Source organism: Erinaceus europaeus, chromosome 5 (assembly GCF_950295315.1).
Source record: "Erinaceus europaeus chromosome 5, mEriEur2.1, whole genome shotgun sequence".
In the NCBI taxonomy this organism is placed as follows: Eukaryota; Metazoa; Chordata; class Mammalia; order Eulipotyphla; family Erinaceidae; genus Erinaceus; species Erinaceus europaeus.
Genome location: NC_080166.1, coordinates 38514881 through 38539344, shown reverse-complemented (window position 1 = coordinate 38539344; position 24464 = coordinate 38514881). Strand labels below are relative to the sequence as shown.

At 38.3% G+C, this 24464-nt stretch overlaps 1 protein-coding gene across 4 annotated transcripts in view; it reads left to right on the top strand.

Annotated features, from left to right (window-relative positions):
• Nucleotides 1-24464, top strand: part of PRLR (prolactin receptor) — a 290378-nt gene that overhangs the window by 250355 nt on the left and 15559 nt on the right. For all 4 annotated transcript variants that reach the window (XM_060191222.1, XM_060191219.1, XM_060191221.1 and 1 more), the window contains 7 exons: nucleotides 181-293; nucleotides 2754-2886; nucleotides 4748-4917; nucleotides 11626-11795; nucleotides 13674-13815; nucleotides 15511-15610; nucleotides 16957-17026. In XM_060191222.1, the coding sequence (XP_060047205.1) occupies nucleotides 181-293; nucleotides 2754-2886; nucleotides 4748-4917; nucleotides 11626-11795; nucleotides 13674-13815; nucleotides 15511-15610; nucleotides 16957-17026 (898 nt within the window). The remainder of the gene's footprint in view (nucleotides 1-180; nucleotides 294-2753; nucleotides 2887-4747; nucleotides 4918-11625; nucleotides 11796-13673; nucleotides 13816-15510; nucleotides 15611-16956; nucleotides 17027-24464) is intronic.

Genomic DNA, 24464 nt, shown 5'->3' with positions numbered 1-24464 from the left:
ATAGATGCTTCTGAGCCAAACCATCCAACCATGCTCCATTTTCTTACATTCCTTTCCTCCTGTTTTGTCATTCACATTAAGCAAGGAGCAAGGGTCAGTTGCAAGCACCCAGAATAGCGTGGTGAATGTACCTGATCAGATTGACATTTCAAAAATGTTTCCCGGTGTCATCTCTTGCAGTGAACCTCTGATACATATCTTGTGGAAAGAAAAGGGAGCCAACATGAAGGAAAATGTGGTCTCCACAGTTGTTTTCACTTTGCTACTTTTTCTTAACATCCATCTTCTGAATGGTAAGTAAGGAACTACTGTCATGCTCTCTATTCTTCCCTATGGTCTTGATGGAAAGAGTAGACAAGTCACTGAAGTCCTCTTTCAATAGTTATGAGAAATAAAACTGCCTGTACCATTTGGGCAATTAATATGGCAATATTCTAACCATTAAAAGCAAAACAACTCATACATTTAATGAGTAGTCTCGTCACCTTGTTCAGACTTCTGCCCTCAAGCTGAGAGTGCAGTGAAGCAGCTCTATGAATGACAAGATTATAGATTGAGGCCAGATTGTGTCAGTATCTAGCTCTGTGTGCTTGAGTCAATGACTTAATTCCCCTCAGCAGTCACATTGTCAAAGTTAGCATGATGCCTCCTTGACCTCCAGTAAAATAGTATAGCTGAAAATTCCTTGAAAAACTATAAAGAGATCTAAGAAATGGCTGATACATGGTGGTAAGTGAGCATAGTCAGCTCTATTATCTATGCTAATGTATGGGTGAAGTTCATAGTTTAAGTAGAGTGAGCATGTGTACTTTTCTTTGTGTCCACTCCTATGAATATATTATTGTGCATATATATATATATATATATGTTAATTTTTCTGTGTGTGCCTGATTGCAAATGCTTCTCTGTATTCAGCAGTGCACAACACACATCTTCATGTGTGTATCTGTGTGGGTGCCTATGTATATTGTATGCATTTCTGATGTGGACATGCATGTGTTTACCTGTATGGCTGCTTTGTGTTTGTGTGCATATCATGGTGGTAGTCAGCAACTCATTAATTTCAGTTGTCTCCTCAGATGTAGGTGACAGGGGTGTCTGATTAGTTGTAGTTTTTTCAGATTTAACTTCTCTCGAGTTTCCTAGAAGTACCATTATTAACCAATAAAATCTTAAGACGGGGAGAGAAAGATAGACACCTGCAGACCTGTTTCACCACTTGTGAAGTGACTCCCCTGCAGGTGGGGAGCCGGCGCTCCAACCGGGATCCTTATGGCCGTCCTTATGCTTAGTGCCACGTGCACTTAACCCACTGCACTACCACCTGACTCCCGGGAGCTTTTTAAATGCATTTTTCCTTCCTACTTAATACAATCCTCCACAGTCACAACAATAAAAACTCATTTTTATCTTTAAACTGAATAAATTCACCCTCAAGAAGGAGCAAGCAGCACCAGGCTAGCATGTATGACTCTGGTAGGGTTGGGAGCTGGAATGTAATATGGCTACAGCTAACACTCAGCCTATGCACTGAATCATACCATGAAATCCTTCTTGCTTCTCTGTTTTGCTTGATGTTACTTCTTTCCATCTGTATTCACCTCTAAGCTTGCTTTCTGGTCTGCTGCTCAATGAAAAGTGCTGGCTTAGGAATCAGCAGAAAAGATGGTGTGTGTGTGTGTGTGTGTGTGTGTGTGTGTGTGTGTGTGTGTGTGTACAAGTATGGAAGAGACCATATCTGAAAGCTCTCTTCTCTGCTCCTGGTTTTCCCAAATTAAATGCTTAGGTATCCAGCTTGACCAAAAAGAAAGTTCAGCTGGGGTTAGGCAGAGGATCAAAATTGGGCTCTCTTAACCCTGTAGTATCAGGGAAGATTCCCAAGGTCATTCTTTCCTTCCCTCAGTGAAACTGACATGTTAGGAAAAGAAGAGAAGGAAAGTTCACCAAGAACTTTAAGACTTAGGTGACTGAAAATCTCTATCCTCTTGACATTGTATTTTCCACTTCACCTCTAACTACCTAGCTTCCAACTGGGACTAAAAAGCAAGGTTTAGAAAATGTGAGTGGAATGGGATGGGGAATATTGGTTGATAGACTATGAAGCTAAACGTCAGTCAAAGTTGAGTAGAATGAAGGAAAAAAGAAAGGGAAGTAAGAGGAGAAAAATTCTTATGAGGAACAGCTTAAATAAGATCATAAGAAATTCAGCAAAATAACTGAGTTAAGTGTGTGGAAGTGGCAAGATAGAGATTGAATATATTGGTGAAGAGCTAGAAAGTGTCACATCAATAGTGTCTACAGGATGCTTGTATGGGGTAAAAAACTCCTTTTATGATCACCCTTGTAGTATGGGCATGTATCACCATATAAACTCAGTAGGATTACATAAGGGCCACATACTCTACAATCCTTATGTATCTATTTCAATATTGATGATGACTTTTACAATTTTGCTAGGTTGTTGATGTCTCCATCTTATAAGCACAAACATACACAGTATTGTCATCACCACCAATAACACCATCAGCACAAAGCACCCTCTTTGATCCTGGCAATATCAGGAAAGTCCACTAAAAAGTAATGCAGGATACTGACACCTTGCACCTAAGCCTACTCACCCCAACCCCTTATGGTTGACACCTTGCACCTAAGCCTACTCACCCCAACCCCTATCTATTTCTGTCACCCCTACAGGGTCCAGTGGTAGAACAAACCACAATATTGACTCCAGTGACTTCTGTTTTTTTTTCTAGGACAGTCACTTCCTGGAAAACCTGTGATCTTTAAATGCCGTTCTCCTGAAAAGGAAACATTCACCTGCTGGTGGAACCCAGGGTCAGATGGAGGCCTTCCTACCAACTACACGCTGACTTACCACAAAGAAGGGTAAAATATCCTCTCCTGCTAAACTCCACATGAATATTCATAGTCTATACTCAAGGAACATTGTTTCTGAGAATGACCACCTGAATTCACTAGTAGGATTTCTATTATGGGAGATAAGGGATAGGAATGCCCACATCCATATGTCCTATAAATGGCCTTGAGGAGCTCTTTCAATATGCAGTAGCTCATCTATCACCCCAGTAATATAACACAGCTATGTCCCCATTGCCTGATGCAAGCTTAGGTTGCAGCCTAGGATCATGTGTGAGTGCTTCTTAAGGCAGTGCTTCTTAGTACTTTTCTATAAAACTTATGCCATCTGTAATTTGTTAAAGTAATCATTAGTTCTGCAACATAAGAGGATTATCATGTAATCCTTGACAACCTCAGAACATTAACTTTTCAAACTGCTTTCAGGTTCAAGAAAATAAGGAACCCTCTAAGGAAAGGGAGGTGAGAATTTATCCTTAGCAAACTGCTAGTCCAGGATTCACAATCTCTCAGAGGTCATATAAGGCTTGTAGCAACTAAACAGTGTTGTCTCTGGGAAGGATGTTATTACATTTATGAGCCTCCTAGAAATCCCTGGAGCAGATTCTCAAGTGAGGAAAATATTTACTAGTAACAACAACTGGCCCACTTCTCAGTGACTGCACTGTGTTGTACAGAAAGTTGCCATATCTTCTGAGACCCAAAGGAATGTCATGGAAATAAATTTCAAGATCACATACTGGCAACCACATATAAGCCTCCATACCTGTACAGCATGGCATGGATTGATTCCCTGAAGTCTAAATGTAAGCATCTTAATGAATCATGTGTATCTGTCACCTTACATGGCCACTTTTTCCTGTTGTGATCTAGTGTGATCTGAAATACTGGTACCAATTCTTATCCTCCTCAATCTTTCCTTTAATGAGATGTAATTTAACACATATGCTCAATAAATGCTACACTGTACATGGGCCCCTCTGTGTGCCTGCAATGACAATTCCTTTCTTTAGGTGACCCAGTAGTATTGCACTGGTCATAAGTTGTGCCTTGGCCACTGAAAGTTTAAGTGTTTGCTAATAGGAGGCATATATCACAGAGCCCACAAAAGCCTATTCAAAGCGGAAGCTGAGGCCCAAGAAATCATACTTGCACCCTCTTCTCCAACATTCGTCTCTGCTTCACTCCCTGACCAACCAGGACAGAATAAGAAAGTTCTTCACCCCTGGTTTTTGCCTTTGGGATGCCTGATCCCCAAAATCCACTGGTACTGATCTATAAAGAAAACACTAGTGGGGAGCCAGGTGGTGGTGCACCCAGTTAAGCACACATCATACACAAGGACTGTAATTCAAGCCCCCATTCTTCACCTGCTTGGGGATGCTTCAGAAATGGTGAAGCCTATTTGTAGGTGTCTATATTTCTCTCTTCCCTCCCCTCTCAGTTTCTCTCTGCCCTATTGAATAAAATTTTAAAAAATAAAAAAGAATAAGTGGCTGCCAGGAGCAGTGGATTTGTAGTGCTGGCTCCAAGCCTCGATGATAAGACGGGAGGAAAAGAAAAAAGAAAAAAAGGAAACACCAGTGTCAACAATGATTTATTTCTTTAATTTTTTATATTATCTTTACTTATTTATTGGGTAGAGAAAGCCAGAAATCAAGAGGGAAGGGGGAGATAGGGAGAGAGAGAGAGAGAGACATACAGACCGACCTGTAACCCTGCTTCACTCAAAAAGCTTTCCTCCTGCAGGTGTGGACTGAGGTCTTGAATCTAGTTCCTGTGCATTGTAACATGTGCACTCAACCAGGTGTGCCATCACCCAGCCCCTTCAATGCTTTATTGTTCACTCTTAATATGAAATTTGTTGCAGAGAGACACTCACCCATGAATGTCCAGACTATGAAACCGGTGGCCCAAACTCCTGCTACTTTGACAAGAAGCACACTTCCATATGGACAATATACATCCTCACAGTAAATGCCACAAACCAGATGGGAAGTATTTCCTCCGAACCACTTTATGTGGATGTGACATATATAGGTAAGCAGAAGAAGGTAACTGCAAGGAATCTGCCTCTCCACCATTAATCCACAGATAGACAAACACAGTTTGAGTTGTCATGACTTTCAGGTGAATTCCAAAAACCAACTATGAGGAAATATATAATGTCCAACCCAGTATCTAAAACCCACTTTTATGGAGGCATTCATGACCATAGGACATATATTGAGGATTCTTGTGTTTCTGTGCTTTCCTTTAACCCTTTTTCCCATGTCTTTGCACTCAACAGGGATGTTATACTTGTCCTTTCTTTATCAATCCATCACTCCAGTCCTCCTCCTGAAGATGACATCTCCCTTTTTCTCAGCAAACCAGTACTTCAGAGAGAGAAAGAGAGAGAGAGAGAGAGAGAGAGAGAGAGAGGGAGCTCCTCCACAGAACAACTCTTACAAGATGTTCGTCTGGTTCTACACCCTCGGAAATTGCTCCATCTGCTTTGCCCCAAATCCAATATAGAAACTAGAGCTCTGAATTAGACACACACACACACAGAGAGAGAGAGACAGAGAGAGAGAGAGAGAATTTGGAGAGTAACTCATGATGCTTGAACAGTACGTAAAGGCCAAAATGACAAGTACAGTGTTTAGAGAAATTCTTAGCAACATAAAACAAAGTCAACCAGAATTGGTTCATACTTTGTTAAGCATTAACCAGCAGCTAATTGGGTATAACTGTAGTATCCTGTATAATTTAATAGGGATGCCAAAAAAAAAAAAAAAAACAAGAGATGGGCTGAGGAATTCAACCTTCATCCAGGATAATGTAAAAAGTAGCTACTAGATTCAAGGTCACCCAAGTATTTCTTATCTACCTACCACCAGTCAAAAAAAAAAAAAAGATAAAAAGATGTAGGTCGGGAGTCAGGCAGTAGCGCAGCGGGTTAAGCGCAAGGACCGGCATAAGGATCCCTGTTCAAGCCCCCCCACTCCCCACCTGTAGGGGAGTTACTTCACAAGTGGTGAAGCAGGTCTGCAGGTGTCTGTCTTTCTCTCCCCTCTCTGTCTTCCCTTCCTCTCTCCATTTCTCTCTGTCCTATCCAACAACATCAATAATAACTACAACAATAAGACAACAAGGGCAACAAAAGGAAATAAATAAAGAAAAAAAAAGTCCCAGTCAAAAAAAATTCTAAAAAAAAAAAAAAAAGATGTAGGTCTAGGGCTCTTAAGTACTGACTTTCATAACTTCCCTTGGGTATGTTATCAGTTAGTTATCTATAAAAACTAGAAAAGCTTCCAGCACTAGCCAGTACATACTTGTTAGAGATGGTACATATAGTTACTGCCTCTATCAATTATTGTTATGGGCATGGAAGCTGAATATGATCTAATTCAATACTTCAAGAAAATCATAAAGATAGCTCCCCTAACGAGTAGAATAAGTTTAAGATATGTAAATGTGACGTCTCAAAGATGTTAGTCCCACATTATTCCATTTTCCTGGATTCTTTCTTGAATTGCTTGCCCTCAAACTGAAAGCACCTATTATCTAAAAAAATATATAAAAGTAATAGAACTTTGGGGGAAAAACAGTTGCTATAATGAATGATATTCACAAAAACTGGGGACACCAAAGATTAGTACATTTAAAAAGTAAAATCAATGGCTGTATTAAGTTCACATTGCCTCTAGAAAACAAATTCTTTGATGAAAGAATGTCTTGGGCCATACTTTTCAAACTAGTAAAAGAATTGTTTGTAGAATTCTCTAATAACCTCACAGCATACAGTATTCATAAAGGCCCACAAAACTCACTAAAAATCAACTTTAACCACAATATATTTTCTATTATCTTGACTATCACTAGTAATAACTTGAAGTATGTAATGACAACACTGGCAAATAATCTCTCAGACAAAGATTATATTGTCTTTGTTGCTATTGTTGAGTAATATTTTACTGTGCTGGAGACACTTAAAAGACGTGATTCTCAGCTAAAGGTCTTTTTTTCCTCCTACAGAGTACTTGGCAATATCAGAAGGAATTGTGACTGTTGCAACCCAAGGAGGAGGGTTGGGTAGACCATAGATTGGTGGATGCAACTGGTATCTAGTGGTTAGAGGTCATAAATGCTGCTGAACATCCTAAAGTGAATACAGGACAGCCACCAACAATACAGAATTATCATGTTATGCATGTATAAATTATTGTATTTTACTGTCAACTGTAAACCATTAAGCTTCCCATAAAGAGATAAAGAAAAATACAGCATTATCTAGTCCAAATCCAAATTGTGCTGAAGGGAGAACATTTGCTTAAAGGACTCACCCTGAATATTTTATTTGTACTTTGGTACTTTTTTTTGTTATCAGAAACACAGTACAGTATTGTTTTCAATATAAAACTTACATTTACTAGGGAGTCGGACAGTAGCACAGCAGGTTAAGCACATGTGGCACGAAGTGCAAGGACTGGCAAGCCCCCTGCTCCCCACCTGTAGGTGAGTCACTTCACAAGTGGTGAAGCAGGTCTGCAGGTGTATATCTTTCTCTCCCCCTCTCTGTCTTCCCCTCCTCTCTCTGTTTCTCTCTTTCCTATCGAACAACAACATAAATAACAACAATAATAACTACAGCAATAAAACAACAAGGGCAACAAAAAAGGGAATAAATATTTTTAAAATTTTTAAATAAAAAAACTTACATTTACTCATTAATGTTTGTATAGCAAGCACCTGTGAAAGAATTGTTATTGGGTGTTAGTAACATAAATTTTAGAATTAGTGGAAATTTTTTATGAGTTCCATTTGGGGAGCAGTTGTAAGTTATGATGCTATAGTATAACTATAGTTATGCTCTCTTATATCCCATCTGATATGCAAACTGATTTAATGTGTATAAATGAAGAGAAAAAATTGAGAAAAAATTACTGGCTCACCCCGCAGAGAATAGGCTACAGCAAGTTAACACCCAAGGCACTACACTCTTTTTAAACTTTTTATTATTTTTTTTTTTTAGAGAGAGAACGAGAACACCAAGGCATAACTAGCATGGGGGAATACTAGGAATTGAATTTGGGACCTCACACCCTCAAGTCCAACACTTTGTCCACTGTACCATCTCCTGGATCAGCACTTCACTCTTAAGAAGGCACTCCACCTTCTGCACCCCATAATGATCCATGGTCCATAATCCCAGAGGATTAAAGAATAGGAAAGCTATCAAGGGAGAGGATGGGATATGGAGTTCTGGTGGTGGGAATTGTGTGGAAATGTACCCCTTTATCTTATTGTATTGCCAATATTTCCATATTATAAATAAAATTATATAAATAAACAGTAGCTACTTTCCTTTTTTTTTTTAACAGTAGCTACTTTCAATGCCAAATGGAAACATAACATAAATCAAAAAGTTAGCATCAAAAGGCTTCTGAGGATGCTGGATAAAGACCAAATCTAAAGGTGACCTGGGATGTTTTACCAAGAATGAAACACAAAAAATTTCTCTTGAATTTTCAAAGTCCTCAGTCTTGGGATAAAAGCAAATATTAAAAGAACACTGTGAAATGCACTGAAAAATAAAAATAATGGTGAAATTATTTATTCAATAATTAATCAATAAATAACTAGAAAATTATTTATTCAAAAAAGAAAGCACCCACAGACCTGGAACTATAAACCTCCCTCAATTTTTACTGTGGCAAAGATACTGAATGTAAAATTTACCATTTGTAATTTCATGATTCCATGGCATTAATTTTTAATGTTACATAACCACTATCATTACCTGACTCCAGAACATTTTCATGACCTCATAGGAAACACTATACCCAAAAGCAGATACTCCAGATTACCCCTCCCTTTACCCTAGTGATTGTGCCAGAACTACCACTAATCTGCTTTCAGATTTATATGTTTTTAAAGATTTATCTTATTTATTTCATGAACTACAGAGATGAGGGCAGACAGGAGATAAAGGTCAGAGTAATACTCTGCTATATATAGTGCCAGAGCTCAAGCTCAGAACCTCATGCTTGCACATCCAAAGTTCTATTACTGTGCCATCTCCTGATCTGCTATCTCTGTATACCTGTCTATTCTGGAAATTCTCATAATACATGGAATCAAAGTCTTTGACATTTTGCATCTAGTTACTATCACTGGTCACTTTCATCAGGAACATCATCATAAGCCTTATTATGGGCCTCTCCAGAACCTTTCCCTCATTGTAGAGTAGCAATGGTAGAAAGTGCCCCACTCTCCAAAGGGAGGCTAAGCCTCCTACCCTGTCTCTCAAGGAAGACTTATCTTGAAATGAATGCAGCCTAGAATATCCCTAGTTGTGACCATGAACTGCGAACTTAGACTGACAGGGACTTACGGGTTACACAGGCTCCTATGATGAATATGAATAGATATGGGCCCTGGGTCAGATCAATGGGATTAACTTTAATGGTATTTATATACTTTAACTTTTAGCACAATGTTCTTAAGCTTTATTCAAGTTGTAGGATGTACAGGTACTTCCATCTATGGCTGAATAATAGTCCATTACATGGATACTGCTAATCTCATTGATCAGTTGAAAAACATTTGGACTGTTTCCAACTACCGACTATAGTATTTTTATGAGAATTCATATATGTGTTTCCATTTGAACATCTGTTTTTAATTCTTTTGGGTCGCTTCCAATAAAAGTTGATAGATAGCATGGGGATTCTATGTTTAGCTCTTTAAACCACTTCCTGCCATTTCCATAGTTGTTACACTGTTTTATATTCCCACTAGCAATGTATGAGGGACATTTTTCCACATTCTCATCAACCTGTCTTATGGCTCACATTACATATCAAATACCAGGAGTCAGGCTGTAGCCCAGTGAGTTAAGCACAGGTGGCGCAAGCGCAAGGACCAGCATAAGGATCCCGGTTTGAGCCCCCAGCTCCCCACCAGCAGGGGAGTTGCTTCACAGGTGGTGAAGAGGTCTGCAGGTATCTGTCTTTCTCTCCCTCTATCTGTTTCCCCTCCTCTCTCTGTCGTATCCAACAACAACTACAACAAGGGCAACAAAGGGGAATAAATAAATATTTTTTTAAAAAAAGAAATCAAATGCCAAATATCTCATAACCATAGTGGAATGAGATAGTAGAGCAAACTGACTCCAAGTCATTGTATGCATGTCATTTTCCCAACTCTGAGTCTATTTTCTCCTCTATAAAATAGGTGTAATAATGCCACTTCATAGTGTTGTTGTTGAATTAAAATGAATTGGTGCAGAGATAGTGTTTCATTGAATATCTAGCATACAGTAAGCCCTTAAGAAATATTACCTACCAAACACACTTATCCAAAAAGATCTGTGTATATTTACATTCATAGCAGCACAATTTGTAATATCCAAAACTTGGAAGCAGCCCAAGTGTCCAACAATAGATAAGTGGCTGAGTAAGTTGTATATATATATATATATATATATATATATATATATATATATATATATATATATATATATATCAGCTATTAAAAATGGTGAATTCATCTTCTTCACTTTATCTTGGATCAAGCTTGAAGGAATCATGTTAAGTGAGATAAGCCAGAAAGAGAAGGATGAATATGGAATGATCCCACTTAAAGGCAGAAGTTGAAAAATAAGAAAAGAAGGGAACATGCAAAGCAGAATATAGACTGGATTTGGTGTATTGCAACAAAGTAAAGGACTCTGGGTGGGGGGAGTGTTCAAGTTCTGGAACATAAAGGACCTGGTTAGGGGATTACAATGTTTTGTGGAAAACTGAAAAACGTTACTTAGACTGACTACATGTCCGAACTACTGTATTTTACTGTCAACTGTAAACTATTAATTCCCCCCCAAAAAGCGGGGGGGATATTACCTAGTAATATAGTAAATGTTTGTAAAATGAGTGAATTGGCCAAATACTTTTATGAAATCACTGAAAAATCCCTACCAAAAACTCCAATCTCTAGGCACATTTTAATAACGTAGTATCTGTGAGAATGGATTTCATTCTTCATAGGGAATAACATATACATTGTAGATAGTTGCTGTAGCAAAGATGTATTTTGTTCATTGGTTACCTACAAAGTTTAAATATCAGTAAAAAAATTCACAAAAGTTATGTATGTGTGCCACCAAGGAGAAGCTGGCTCCTCGATGAGAGAAGTATAATATTTTAAATACTTCCTCTGTATCTTATAATTTTTTTATTATTTTACTTATTATTCATGAGAAAGATAGCAGGAGAGAAAGAAAGAATCAGACATCACTCTGGTACATGTGCTGTCAGGGCTTGAACTTGGGACCTCCGGCTTGAGAGCTCAACACTCTATCCACTGCAGCACCTCCTGGACCGCTCCCTATATATTTTTACATCAACTTCCACTTGCATAGCCCAACCCAATTTGTGTAATCTGACAATTCTTGCTCCCACAAAAATTATTTTGACAGATCTCTGACCCTGACTAGTGGAAAATGGGGGCAAACATGCAAGTATTAAAATATTAGTCACTCTTTTTAACTACCCCAGTTTTCAAGCACCTTGTGCCTCTTCTTCAAGCACAAATATGACTGATTACTAAGAGAGAGAAAGCATGATTCTTTTATTCCAGGTGTTTATAATACAGTTGAAAATAGTAGAATGATAAAAGAAAACTACAACTCATTATGGGAAATAGTAGGGTCAAAATAAAAGAAAACCACAATGAATACTGAAATCTCTTTCATATCTTCAGTTGAACCAGACCCTCCTGTGAACTTGACACTGGAGTTAAAGCAACCAGAAGACAGGAAACCATATCTGTGGATGAAATGGCTTCCTCCCACCTTGGTTGATGTAAGATCCGGTTGGCTCACACTACAATATGCAATTCGATTAAAACCTGAGAAGGCAGATGAGTGGGAGGTGAGTCAACCAGAAGCATTAAGAAGGAACTATGACTTTTGAAAGAGAAAAATTTTATAACTGTAGACAGGGCATTCCTCTTCATCACTAGATCACCATATTGTCCTTCTGATATTGATATAGCCCACATAGGTGTGAGGAGTTTTCTCCCTAAGTTATGATTGATTGATTGATGGTGGCTCATTTTCATAGCTCTTCCTTGTTCTGCAGAGTCAACCAATTTCCTTCTATATGTATTAACTCTAGAAACCTATATCTTTGTCTTTATTCATTGTTAAATCCTTCAATATAATGAAATCTTAAAGTAAGTAGTAGGCATTATGATATTCCACCCTTAAATACTTTAATATCTGTCTTGTCTTCCAAAAAGATTTCTAAACATTGTCAAAATAATATAATCACACATAATAAATTAATTTACAATATTTAGTACTACTTAATAGACAACCAAATTCTAAATTTTAATTTCTTCAGTTGCTTTCAAAAAATATCTTTCATGGTTAGTTTGTGAAAAATAGAGTTCATTCCAGGACCATGCACAATCTTTGGTTGTAACATCCCTTGAATCTCAATGTTCTCAGGAAACAAGTTACTGGTTCCACAGAATTATTTGATTTAATTTGGTCTGTATCAGTCTTTGTAAGATCATTTAGCTAATTTATATGTTCATATCTTTACTATAAGCAGTCTATATCTAGAGAGTTTACTGGATGCAGGTTAAAAAAATTTGATAGAAGTACTTCAGAGGAAATATGTGCTACATATTGCATCATCTCAAGAGACACAAGATATCTGGTTAACCCATTATAAACTATGCAAAACTGACCCCAGAATTAAGGAAATCATAATCAGATCCCTTGACTATAAAGCCCTGTTTAATTTGTACACTATTGCTTTAACATACATGAATATCCAGTTCTCTTCTACCTATTGGCTTTACATTAAGTAGTAATCCTTGAATTAATTACCTCACTAGATTTTACAAAGCAATTTTCCTGTTATATTCATTGGTCATCCTATATAAAGTTGCACATAATGGTGTGTGGGTGTGCCATTACCTGGCCCCTGGGGCAATCATTATTTCTTTATAACACAAGTAAAAACTTACTTCTGTTTTCCTTATTCTTCCCTAGATCCATTTTGCTGGACAACAGACTCAATTTAAATAGAATTTGGAAGGTGGGGGTCAAGATATTTGTGTTTCTGAAATAGGTGATAGAAATAACCTCAGGTAGGGCATGTGCCTTGCCATACATACAGCTCAGAGTAGAGCTCCAGTACTACATGAAAGGTGCCATGGCATCATTGGAAACTCCAGTGTTATGGTGTATCTCAATGTGTGTGTGTGTGTGTGTGTGTGTGTGTGTGTGTGTGTGTGTGTGTGTGTGTGTGTGTGTGTAAACTGACCCAGAGCAGCAAAACTCCATAAGTATGAGGCCCTGAGTCTGAAAATAAAGATATTTTTTTATTAATTTTTGTGAGCAATTTTTAGAAGGAGTCTTTAAAATGAGACTGAGAAGGTAAAGTAGTGAAAAGGGATATATATCTACTAAATGTTTTCCTATTCTCAATACTTGTTTTTTTTTTTTAATTGCCACCAAGGTTATTGCTGATATTTAGTGTCTGCACAAAGAATTCACCACTCTTGGCTGTCTTTTGTTTTTTTCTCTCCTTTTTTGGATAGAGACAGGGGAAAGTGAGTGTGAAAAAGGAGATAGGAAAAGAGAAACATACAGGACTACTTTACTTCTTGTGGAGTCTCTCCCCTGAATGATGAAATTGGATGTGTGGGTGTGCCACCACCTGGCCACTGGGGCAGTCTTTCTTTCTTTATAACACAAGTGAAAAATTGCTTCTGTTTTCCTTATTCTTCCCTAGATCCATTTTGCTGGACAACAGACTCAATTTAAAATTCTCAGCTTATATCCAGGACAGAAATACCTTGTCCAGGTTCGCTGCAAGCCTGACCATGGATTCTGGAGTGCATGGAGCCCTGAGAACTTCATTCAGATCCCCAGTGGTAAGTGTCTAGGCTATCTTTTGACTGTATTTCTAAGTACTTTTAAAACATTGCACGTCTACAGGTGTCTATCTTTCTCTCCCCTCTCCATCTTTCCCTCCTTTTTCTATTTCTCTCTGTCTTATCCAACAACAATGACAGCAACAGCAACAATAATAATAACCACAACAATGATAAAACAACAAGGGCAGATAAAGGAGATGAGTGTATCTCTACCCAGTACAAGGACATTTGAAAGGGGAGGGTTGCTCCTTGGTTCTTGTCACTGAAGATTAATTTTTAGGTAAGACTATAGACATGGGTTTGACATGATGTTTTGTTTTTCTACCCTCCATATCTACTCCATCCTTATTACTTAAACAAAGTCATAATCTATTTATCTCATTGCTTATAAAATGATATCACATCACAAAAGGCATAAACAGATTTTCAGGCTGACATCAAATAAATATGGATCTTTTAGTCAAGACACTATGTAATAGGCATTCAATTCTTTTTAAATATTTTATATTGTATTTATTTGATAGATACTGAGAAATTTAGAGGGAGGATAGAGAGAAAAAGAAACACCTGCAGCACTGCCTCACTAATCATGAAAATTTCTCCCTTGCAATGGCAACTGGGGGCTTGATCATAGATCCTTGTACATTGTAACATATGTGCTCTACCAGTGTTATTATATACAGTAGTTTGTATTCCTCAAGGAACATGATTAATCTTGTATTTCCAAATTACTTTATAGATTTATGAAATCTTGACCTTGTTTGGTCCTCCAAGCCTTCTCAGGTATTCACAGAGTATTCACTATTAGAAATTAAAATTCTGGAAACCAGATTTCAGTGGAGTTAAAAGTCTTACCCAATGCCACATGACAAAACCCTCCTGACAATTTGCCTAAACAACATATCAAGGCTTGTACTGGCTTGTCATACAGGAAAGAGCACTGAACTGCAGATCACAGAGACCACAGTAAGAGATTAGCCCTGCCTCCTACTAAATAAAAGCAAAAATATCAGAGACAGGAGGTCTGGGTTCAAATTCCACATTGCTATTTTATATTACATACCCAAGAGTCAGTCATTCTTTGAATTTCAGTTTCCTCATTTTTACATACAAGGCAGTGCATGTAAATCACTTTACACCATTGGTGGTTTTAGTAACACTATAATAAATTATTGTCACTGCATTACATGCAACTTGGGATTTTTCTCTTCAAAGATCAAGTAACATAATTTGTAAAACTGTTGTGTAAAATTTGTAATTTTTTAAAATTTGATCTTGAAATTTACATAATGCATAAAGTATATGCAACATATCAGAGTTGAATAATACTAGGAAGAGGTGACCTAGTTAAGTGTACTTGTTACCACATGCAAGTACCCAGGTTCTACCCCCCACACCCCACCTGCAGGGAGGACTCTTCACAAGTGGTGAAACAGGTCTGTAGGTGTCCATTTTTCCCTTTCCCTGTATGTCTTCCCCTCCCCTCTCAATATCTCTCTGTCTTATCAAATAAAATAATGATTATACTTGGGGGAAGTAAATTCATCACTGATGTTACTCTAGATACTGTTTAGATCAAAAGAAATACAGGTAGTGGGGAAAACCATTCATGTTTAAAATTTTATTCACTAATTTTGGTTACTTTTAATGATGCATTGTGTGATCAAGGATTTCTGGATGTTTGTTTTCTAGACTCCACCATGAAAGATACAACCATGTGGATCTTTGTGGCTGTTCTTTCTGCTGTCGTCTGTTTGATTATGGTCTGGGCAGTGGCTTTGAAAGGCTATAGGTACTTTACTTTCTACCAACCTTCCTTTCATTCATACTTGCTAGCGATAATAGTAATAACAACAATAAAATCTACAAAAAGATGGTAGAAACCTACATAAAATCCAAACACTTCATTTTGGCCATTAATTGAAGTGTGTTCCTACTAAAAAGAGAGAGAGAAAAAGAGAGAAATACTTTATCCATACAAACAGATGTAGAAAAAGTGAACTTGTTTGAAGCTGATATTCTTTCTAGTAAACAGAATGTCACAGTTGTAAAATTATTTTAAAAGGATTGGAAAGGAAAAGAGAGGAGATGGGGAGGAGAGGAGAAAGGAGGGGAGGAGAGGAGAGGGGAGGGGAGGAGAGGAGGGGAGGGGAGGGGAAGGGAGGGGAAAGGCGAGGGAAGGGGAAAGGAGGAGGGGAGAGGAGGGGAGGGGAAGGGAGGGGAGAGGAGAGGGAAGGGGAAGAGAGAGGAAAGGGAAGGGGAGGGGTAAAGGGAGGGGAGGGAAGGGGAGAAGGGGAGAGGGAAGGGGAGGGGAGGGGAGGGGAGAAGGGGAGAGGGAAGGGGAGGGGAGGAGGGAGGGGAGGAGGGAGGGGAGGAGGGAGGGGAGGAGGGAGGGGAAAAGAGAGGGAAGGGAGGGGAGAAGGGAGGGGAGGGGAGAGGAGAGAGAAGGGGAGAAGGAAGGGGAGGAGGGGGAAAGGGAGAGGAGGGGAGAGGAGAGGGAAGGGGAAGAGAGGGAAAGAGAGGTGAGGGGAGAGGGGAGGGCAGGAGAGGAGAGAAGAGGAGTGGAGGGGAGAAGGGAGGGGAGAAGGGAGGGGAGAGGAGAGGGAAGGGGAGAGGGGAGGAGAGGAGAGGGGAAGGGAGGAGAGGAGAGGAGAGGAGAGGAGAGGAGAGGAGAGGAGAGGAGAGGAGAGGAGAGGAGAGGAGAGGAGAGGAGAGGGGAGGGGAGGGGAGGGGAGGGGAGGGGAGGGGAGGGGAGGGGAGGAGGGAGAGGAGAGGAGAGGAGAGGAGAGGAGAGGAGAGGAGAGGAGAGGAGAGGAGAGGAGAGGAGAGGAGAGGAGAGGAGAGGAGAGGAGAGGAGAGGAGAGGAGAGGAGAGGACTTTCAAAGGCAGTCAAACCAAAAAAGGAGAAATTATCCAGATAATTTGGTAGTTTCAGAATCAGCCTCTGCACTTATTCAAGTGAATTTTGATGCAGTTATTCATTATTTTCACTAGTGATTGCTAGTTTTGTGTAGCCCCAAAATTCTAACACCCCTCTACTGCCATCCATATAGCAGCTATTTAGAGACAATGCTATTTTTTCCAAAAATGCAGAATGAGATGATGATTAATTTATTTCATCTCAAAATTATTTTATAGTATGATGATCTGCATCTTCCCACCAGTTCCTGGGCCCAAAATCAAAGGATTTGATACTCATTTGTTAGAGGTAAGTCCAGAGGTACAGAAAGTTTATGTGACTCGTACTTTGTAATAAGTGCCTTTACATGTACACACACACAACTTTCATCAATTCCACACTTACCTTCAGCATGTGTGTTTACAGATAGCTATGAGGTATAAGTGTACCTCTTAGCCACATATCTGTTGTTGGACACCTGGGTTGCTTCCAAGTTGTGCTACTACAAATTGTGCTGATAAGAACATATGTGTACAGATCTTTTTGGATGGGTGTGTTGGGTTCCTTAGGATATATCCCTAGGAGAGGAATTTCAGAATCATAGGGTAGATCTATTTCTAGCCTTCTGAGAGGTCTCCAGACTGTTTTCCACAGAGGTTGGACCAATTGACATTCCTAACAGCGGTGTAGGAGGGTTCTTTTGATCCCACAACCTCTCCAGCATTTGTTGCTGCTACCTTTTCTGATGTATGACATTCTCACAGGAGTGAAGTGGTATCTCATTGTTGTCTTTATTTGCATTTCTCTGACAATCAGAGACTTGGAGCATTTTTTCATCTGTTTCTTGGCCTTTTGGATCTTTTATGTGGTGAATATTCTGTCCATGTCCTATCCTCATTTTTGAATGGGGTCATTTGATTTCTTGTTACTGAGTTTGATAAACTCTTTATATATTTTGGTTACTAAACTCTTTCTGATATATGGCATGTAAAGATCTTTTCCCATTCTGGAAGGGGTCTCTTGGTTTGGTATTGTTTATTTTGCTGTGCAGATGCTTTTTAATTTGATGTAGTTCATAGGTTTATACTTGCCTTAGTCATCTTTGTAATTGGATTTGTTTCATTGAAGATGTCTTTAAAATTGATGCGGATGCCAATATTTTCCTCTAAGTATCTGATAGTTACAGGGCTAACATCCAAGTCCTTGATACACTTGGAATTTACTTTTGTATTTGGTGAAATATAGTGGTTCAGTTTCATCTTTCTGCAAGTTTCAACCCATTTTTTCCAACACTATTCTTTTAAGAGACTCTGCTTTCCCCATTTAATGGTCTGGGCATCTTTATTGAAGATTAGATGTCTGTAGGTGTCAGGGATTACATCTGGGCTCTCAGTTCTACTCTACTGGTTAGTGTGTCTATTCATGTTCCAGTACCAAGCAGTTTTGATGACAATGGCCATATAATACAGTTTGAGACCTGGGAGTGTGATGCCTCCAGTTCTGTTCTTTCTTCTCAAGATTGTTTTGGTAATCCTAGGTCTTTTCTGGTTCTAGATAAACATTTGTAGCATTTGTTCTATTCTCCTAAAAAATGTGTTTGGAATCCTGATAGGGATAGCATTAAATTTTATATGGCTCTGGGAAGTATATTCATTTTAATCATGTTAATTCTTCCAATCTATGGACATGGAATATCTTTCCCCTTCTTTGTATGTTTTTCAATTTCCTTGAGTAGTGACTCATAATTTTCAGTAGACAAGTCTTTCACTTCTTGGTTAGGCTATTCCTAGATATTTTATTGTTTTTGTTGCTATAGTAAAAGGAATTGATTTCTGGATTTCATCTTTTTCTAAATTAGTGTTTGCATAAAGGAATGCAACTGACTTTTGAATATTAATTTTGAAGCCTGACACCTTACTGTAATGCCTGATAGTTTCCAAAACCTTCTTGCTGAATCCTTTAGGTTTTTTTAGGTATACTATCATGTCATCTGCAAATAGGGAGAGATTGACTTCTTCTCATCCAACTGGTATCCTTTTAATTCCTTGCTCCTGCCTGATTGCTATGGCAAGAACTTCCAACACTATGTTGAATAGTAATGATGATAGTGGGCAGCCCTGTCTAGTACCTGATTAGAGGGGAAATGCTTCCAGTTTTTCACCATTAGTATGATGTTGGCTGTAGGTTTGCTACATAAAGACACTATTATCTTCAGGAATTTTCCGTTTATTCCCATCCATTTTTGTAGCATTTTGATCATAAAGGATGTTGTATTTTGTCAAAGGCTTTCTCTGAATCTATTGATATGACCATGTGGTTTTTGGTCTTGCATTTATTGATGTGGTGGATTGATTGATTTAAGCGTATTAACACAACCTGCATCCCTTTAGTAAACCCCACTTGGTAATGATGAACAATCTTTTTTTAATATACTGCTGTATCCAGAAGGCTAAAATTTTGTTCAATATTTTAGAATCTATGTTCATCAGAGATATTGGTCTGTAGTTTTCTTTTTTGGTTGTGTCCCTGTCTGCTTTTGGTACCAAAGTGATGTTGTCTTCATAGAAGCTGGAGGGGAGTACTCCTGTGTCTTCAGTCTTCTGAAAGCTTTTGAAAGTAGAGCTATTAACTCTTCCTTGAAGGTTTTGTAGAATTCATTTGTAAAACAATCTGGTCAAGGACTGTTATTCTTTCAAAGATTTTTGATAATGGTTTCAATTTTCTTAGCTATTATGGGCCTGTTAATATTAACTAGTTCCTCTTTATTTAATATTGGAAGTTTGTAGGTATCTAGGAAATCGACCATTTCTTCCAGGTTCTCTAGCTTGGTGGCATATGGTTGTTCATAGAAGACTCGCATGCTATGTTGAATTTCTGCAAGATCTGTTGTGATATCTCCTCTTTCATGTACAATCCAATTTATTTGGGTCTTCTCCCTTTTCTGTTTTGTGAGTCTGGCTAAAGTTTTGTCAATTTTGTTCACTCTTTCAAAGAACCAACATTTACTTACGTTGATCTTTTGTATGGTTTGATTATTTTTAATATCATTTATTTCTGCCCTAACTTTAGTTTTCTAATTTTTAATTTTTTAATTTTAATTTTTTAATTAAAATTTTTTAGTTTTTAATTTCTGTCCTCCTGTGTGCTTTAGGGTTTCTTTGTTTTTCTTCTTCTAGGTCTTTAGGATGTGCTATCTGGTTGTTCATTTGTGCTTTTTCTTGTTCCCTAATGTGTGCTTGTATGGCTATGAACTTCCTTCTGAGTACTGCCTTAGCTGTGTCTCAAATATTTTAATGGCTTGTATCTTCATTTATGTTGAACTCACAAAACATTTTGATTTCTTCCTTTATTTCCTCTTTGACCCAGTAGATTTTAAGTAGTGTTCTGTTCGGCTTCCACATTTTGGGACTATTACTAATCTTTTGTTGATTGTAAGTGTTAGTTTAATTCCACTATGGTCTGAGAAGATGCTTGTGATGATTTCAATGCTCTTGAATTTGCTGATGCTGTCTTTGTGGCCTACCATATGGTCTATCCTTAAGAATGACCCATGTGGACTTGAGTAGAATGTATATTCCAGTTTCTTGGGGTGAACAACTCTAAAAATTTCTAATAGTTCTAGTTTATCTAACTCCTCATTTAGCTCCCTCATGTCTTTATTGATTTTCTGCCTGGATAATCTGTCAAGCTGAGGGAGTGGGGTGTTAAGTCCCCTACTATTATTGTGTTTCTCTAGCTCTTTCAGTAGATGTTTTATGTATTTATATTGGTTCTTATTGGGTGCAAAGATGTTAATAATTGCTAAGTCCTCTTGATTGACTGATCCTTTGGGCATTAAGTAGTGTCCATCCCTATCTTTTTAAATTGTATTTATTTTAAAGTCTATCATGTCAGATATGAGAATAGCTGTTCCTGCCCTTTTTTGTGGGCTTTTTGCTTCTAGAATAGTTTTCCATCCTTTCACTTTGAGTCTGTGTTTGTCTTGTTGAGTTAGGTGTGTTTCTGTAAACAGCATATTGTTGGGTTGTGTTTTCTGATCATCTTCCTACTCTGTGTCCTTAATAGGTAAATTCAGGCCATTGACATTTATTGATATCATAGACTGAAGATATTTTAATGCCATTCTTGTAGATTTTTAGAATGTTTTGCTATATGGCCTATTTATGGTGGTCTGACTCTTTATATGAGAACTTTCAAAACTTCTTTCAGGGAAGGCTTGATGATCGTTGATTCTTTCAACTGTTGCTTGTCTGAGAATGTTTTTATGCCTCCATCTAATCTGAATGAAAGTCTAGCAGAATACAGTAGTCTTGGTTAAAAGCCTTTCTCATTGAGCACTCGATAGATATCATGTCATTCTCTCCTGGCCTGTGATGTTTGTGTGGAGAAGTCTGCTGCTAGTCTTATGGGTTTTTCTCTATTGATGACTATTTTTTTTCTCTTGAAACCTTCAGAATTTTTTCATTATCTTTATTTCTTTTCATTCTAAATATGATGTGTCTTGGTGTCTTTAAGTCTGGGTTAATTCTGTTTGGGACCCTCTGGGCTTCTTGAACCTGTATGTCTTTTATGTTGTCTAGACTAGAGCAGTTCTCAGCTATTATGTCCTGAAGAATGCTTTCTTCCCCTCCCCCTCTTTCTTCCTCTGGTAAGCCAATAATGTGTATATTATTTCTGTTGAAGTCATCCCATATGTTTCTGTTGTTGTTTTCAATACCTCTTAATCTGTTAATGAGGTCTCTTCTTTCTTAGTTGTATCTAATTCATCCTCAACCTTGCTAATTCTGTCTTCAGCCTCATTTATCCTATTCTCTCTCCCCTCTTTTTTTTTCTGGAGATCATCTATTTTATTACCCTGTTCTGATATTATTTTAGCTTGTTCATCTACTGTGTTCTTAGCTCAGCTGTTTCAGCTTTCAGCTCTCTAATTTCCTTGAAATAAATAATAATTTTTTTCTTCCAAGGTACCATTTGTTGTTTCTGCATTTCTGATGAGAATTCTTTCAAATTCTTTACTCCCTACTGTAACTATTTCCTTAACTAGCATTTGGATGTTGATGTCATTATTCTATGCTTCATCCTTTGATGGGCTTTTAACTAGACTTTTTTCCTGGTTCATTTCTTCAATATTTCTTCTTGTTGGTTTAACCATTCTAAATAGTATATTATTATAAGGTCCCACTCTCAGTATTTTTCAAATTACTGATCAATCTTGCCTAGATTGACTTGTGTCTAAGTAAGGTACTTAAAGAGTTCACAGTTGTGGAAATTAACAGATGTTTCAATATTATTTCAATACCTGCATTGGAGCACAGTGGCTGTTAAAGACTCTTTGGTTCTTTTTTCTCCCCTGTAGGCTATGGGAGCCTGAGGGCTTTTAAACTATAATTAGGCTTCTTAGCTTAATCACTCACTCCTGACCAAGAGATAAAACAGGGTAGGAGAAATAATACAGTGGTTATGCAATGAAACTCTCACACCCCAAGGACCCAAAGATCCAGGCTCAATTTACCTTCTCTGCCAATCCGGGTAGCACTGCTGGGCCCTGTGTGTTTCTAAACAAGTCCCGTTTATAGTCTGTAGTTTCTGAGGCAATTATTCACTATGTTCTCATCAGGAGAGCAATGTGTAAAGGCTCCCACCACACAGCCCCACTGATACCAAGGTGTAGATCTTCTCCTGAGTTTCCTGGTCAGTTCTCTGTCCCCCAATGTCAGTACAAGGCCTCCCCCCCTGCTGCTCCAGCCTCTGAGGGCAGTAGCAATGGAGACTCACAGTTGCATTTGGTGAGTCTTAGTGGAGTCCTCTCCTCCCTTCAGCAATCTTTTTGTTGGTAAAACAAACTGGAGGTGGTGCCTCAGCCAGTAAACTGCAGGACTGTTACCAGCCACTCAATCTCTCCTTAGGCTCCTCTCTGTCCATGAGCCCCATGTGTTTGCACTTACCAGTGCTTTGTTGGCTTCCTGAAGTCTTTCTAGCCCTGCCTTTTGGTGGTCCCAGTTGATCTCCTTTGGTATTCCTAGTTGACCTGGGAGAGGAAAGGAGAAAAACACAGCTGGTGTTGCTCTGTAACTCTGCCTCCAGAAGTCCACCTCCTCTGTCTCTTTATTTGTGTCTGGAAAAGTCAACTCAAAGCAATGAGACCTACACAAGGACAGAAAGAAGAAAAATAAGGGAAGGAGAGGGATAGGTTGAATATTTTTAAATTCTTTCATAATTGAAAATATGGTTTCATGGGGCCATGCATCCAGTTGAATACACATATTACCTTGCATGTATTTTTTAGACCCAGCCTCTCCTATGGGTGAAAGCTTCACAACTGGTGATACAGGTCTCTCTCTCTCAGTCTCTCTCTATCTATCTATCTCACTCTCTCCCTCCCTCTCTATCTCCCTCTCTTTCTTTCTTTCTCCTCCTGTATCTCTATCTTCTTGCTCAATTTCTCTCTGTCCTATCAAGTTAAAAAAAAAAAAAAGGAAAAATATAGCCACTGGTAAAGGCAGATTCATTGTGTAGGACTGAACCTTAACAATAACCCTGGTGTCAATTTAAAAAGGGCGGGGGAATATGCTTTCAAATTGACCTTCCACTTAACATGAATGCAAATTAAAGCTGTTTACATGTACATTTTGTCACTGGACCCAGCTACAGTAAATTCAATGGCATGAGAATATAAAACATGAGTCATAGAGAATTTGACTTGACTGCCTTCACTTTGATTGTAAATATTAGAGCGGATACTGAAGTCCCAGAAATTTGAATTCCTGGTTCAGTGCTCTTATTCCACTCTCAAATTCTACCACTGACATCTGTGAGGGGAAGAACAATTACTAGTCTATATTTAAGCATCAATAACTGACATAGCTCAAGTGATTAGGAAGAAGAGTAGAAAGTAAGAGGAGGAGGTAGAGGAAGTGATGGAGAAAGAAAATATAGGTGAAAAAGAAGAAAAGAAAAGTAGTCAAAGGAGAGAGCAGGATCAGAGGAGAAAGAAAGGAAGGAGAAAGGAGATGAGATTGAGGAGAAAGAAGATATTAAAATTGGTTTTGTACTGGCAAATTCTATCTAGAAAGTGGTGAATGAGGTTAGGAGGTTAATACTCTGAGCCCTTCAGCCAGTGAGTCTCAATGTCCTGAAAACAACAGCATTGTGGTCTCAGGTGTCGCACACCTGGTTTACTACTCTGACACTTGTGGTGTGTGTGTGTGTGTGTGTGTGTGTTTCTGCTGTTTTCCCATTATACTTATGCACATATACTTAGAAATTATAATCAAGAATTGACTTCAAGAAAATCACTGTGTCAAGAGGACTTAAAAATTATTAATATCTATGTACCCAATGAGAAGCCATCAAACTACATCAAACATCTACTGAAAAAGCTACAGAAATATATTAACAGCAACACAGTAATAGTAGGGGACATTAACACTCCACTCTCTCAACTAGACTGATTATCCAGGCAGAAAATCTATAAAGAAATGAGGGAGCTAAATGAGGAGACAGATAAACTAGAACTATTAGACATTTTCAGAGTCATTCATCCCAAGAAACCAGAATATATATTTTGCTCAAGCCCACAGGGGTCATTCTCAAGGACAGACCATATGGTAGGCCACAAACACAGCATCAGCAAATTCAGGAGCATTGAAATAATCACAAGCATCTTCTTAGACCGCAGTGGAATTAAACTAACACTCAACAATAAACACAGTACACTACTTAACAGCTACTGGGTCAAAAAGAAAAT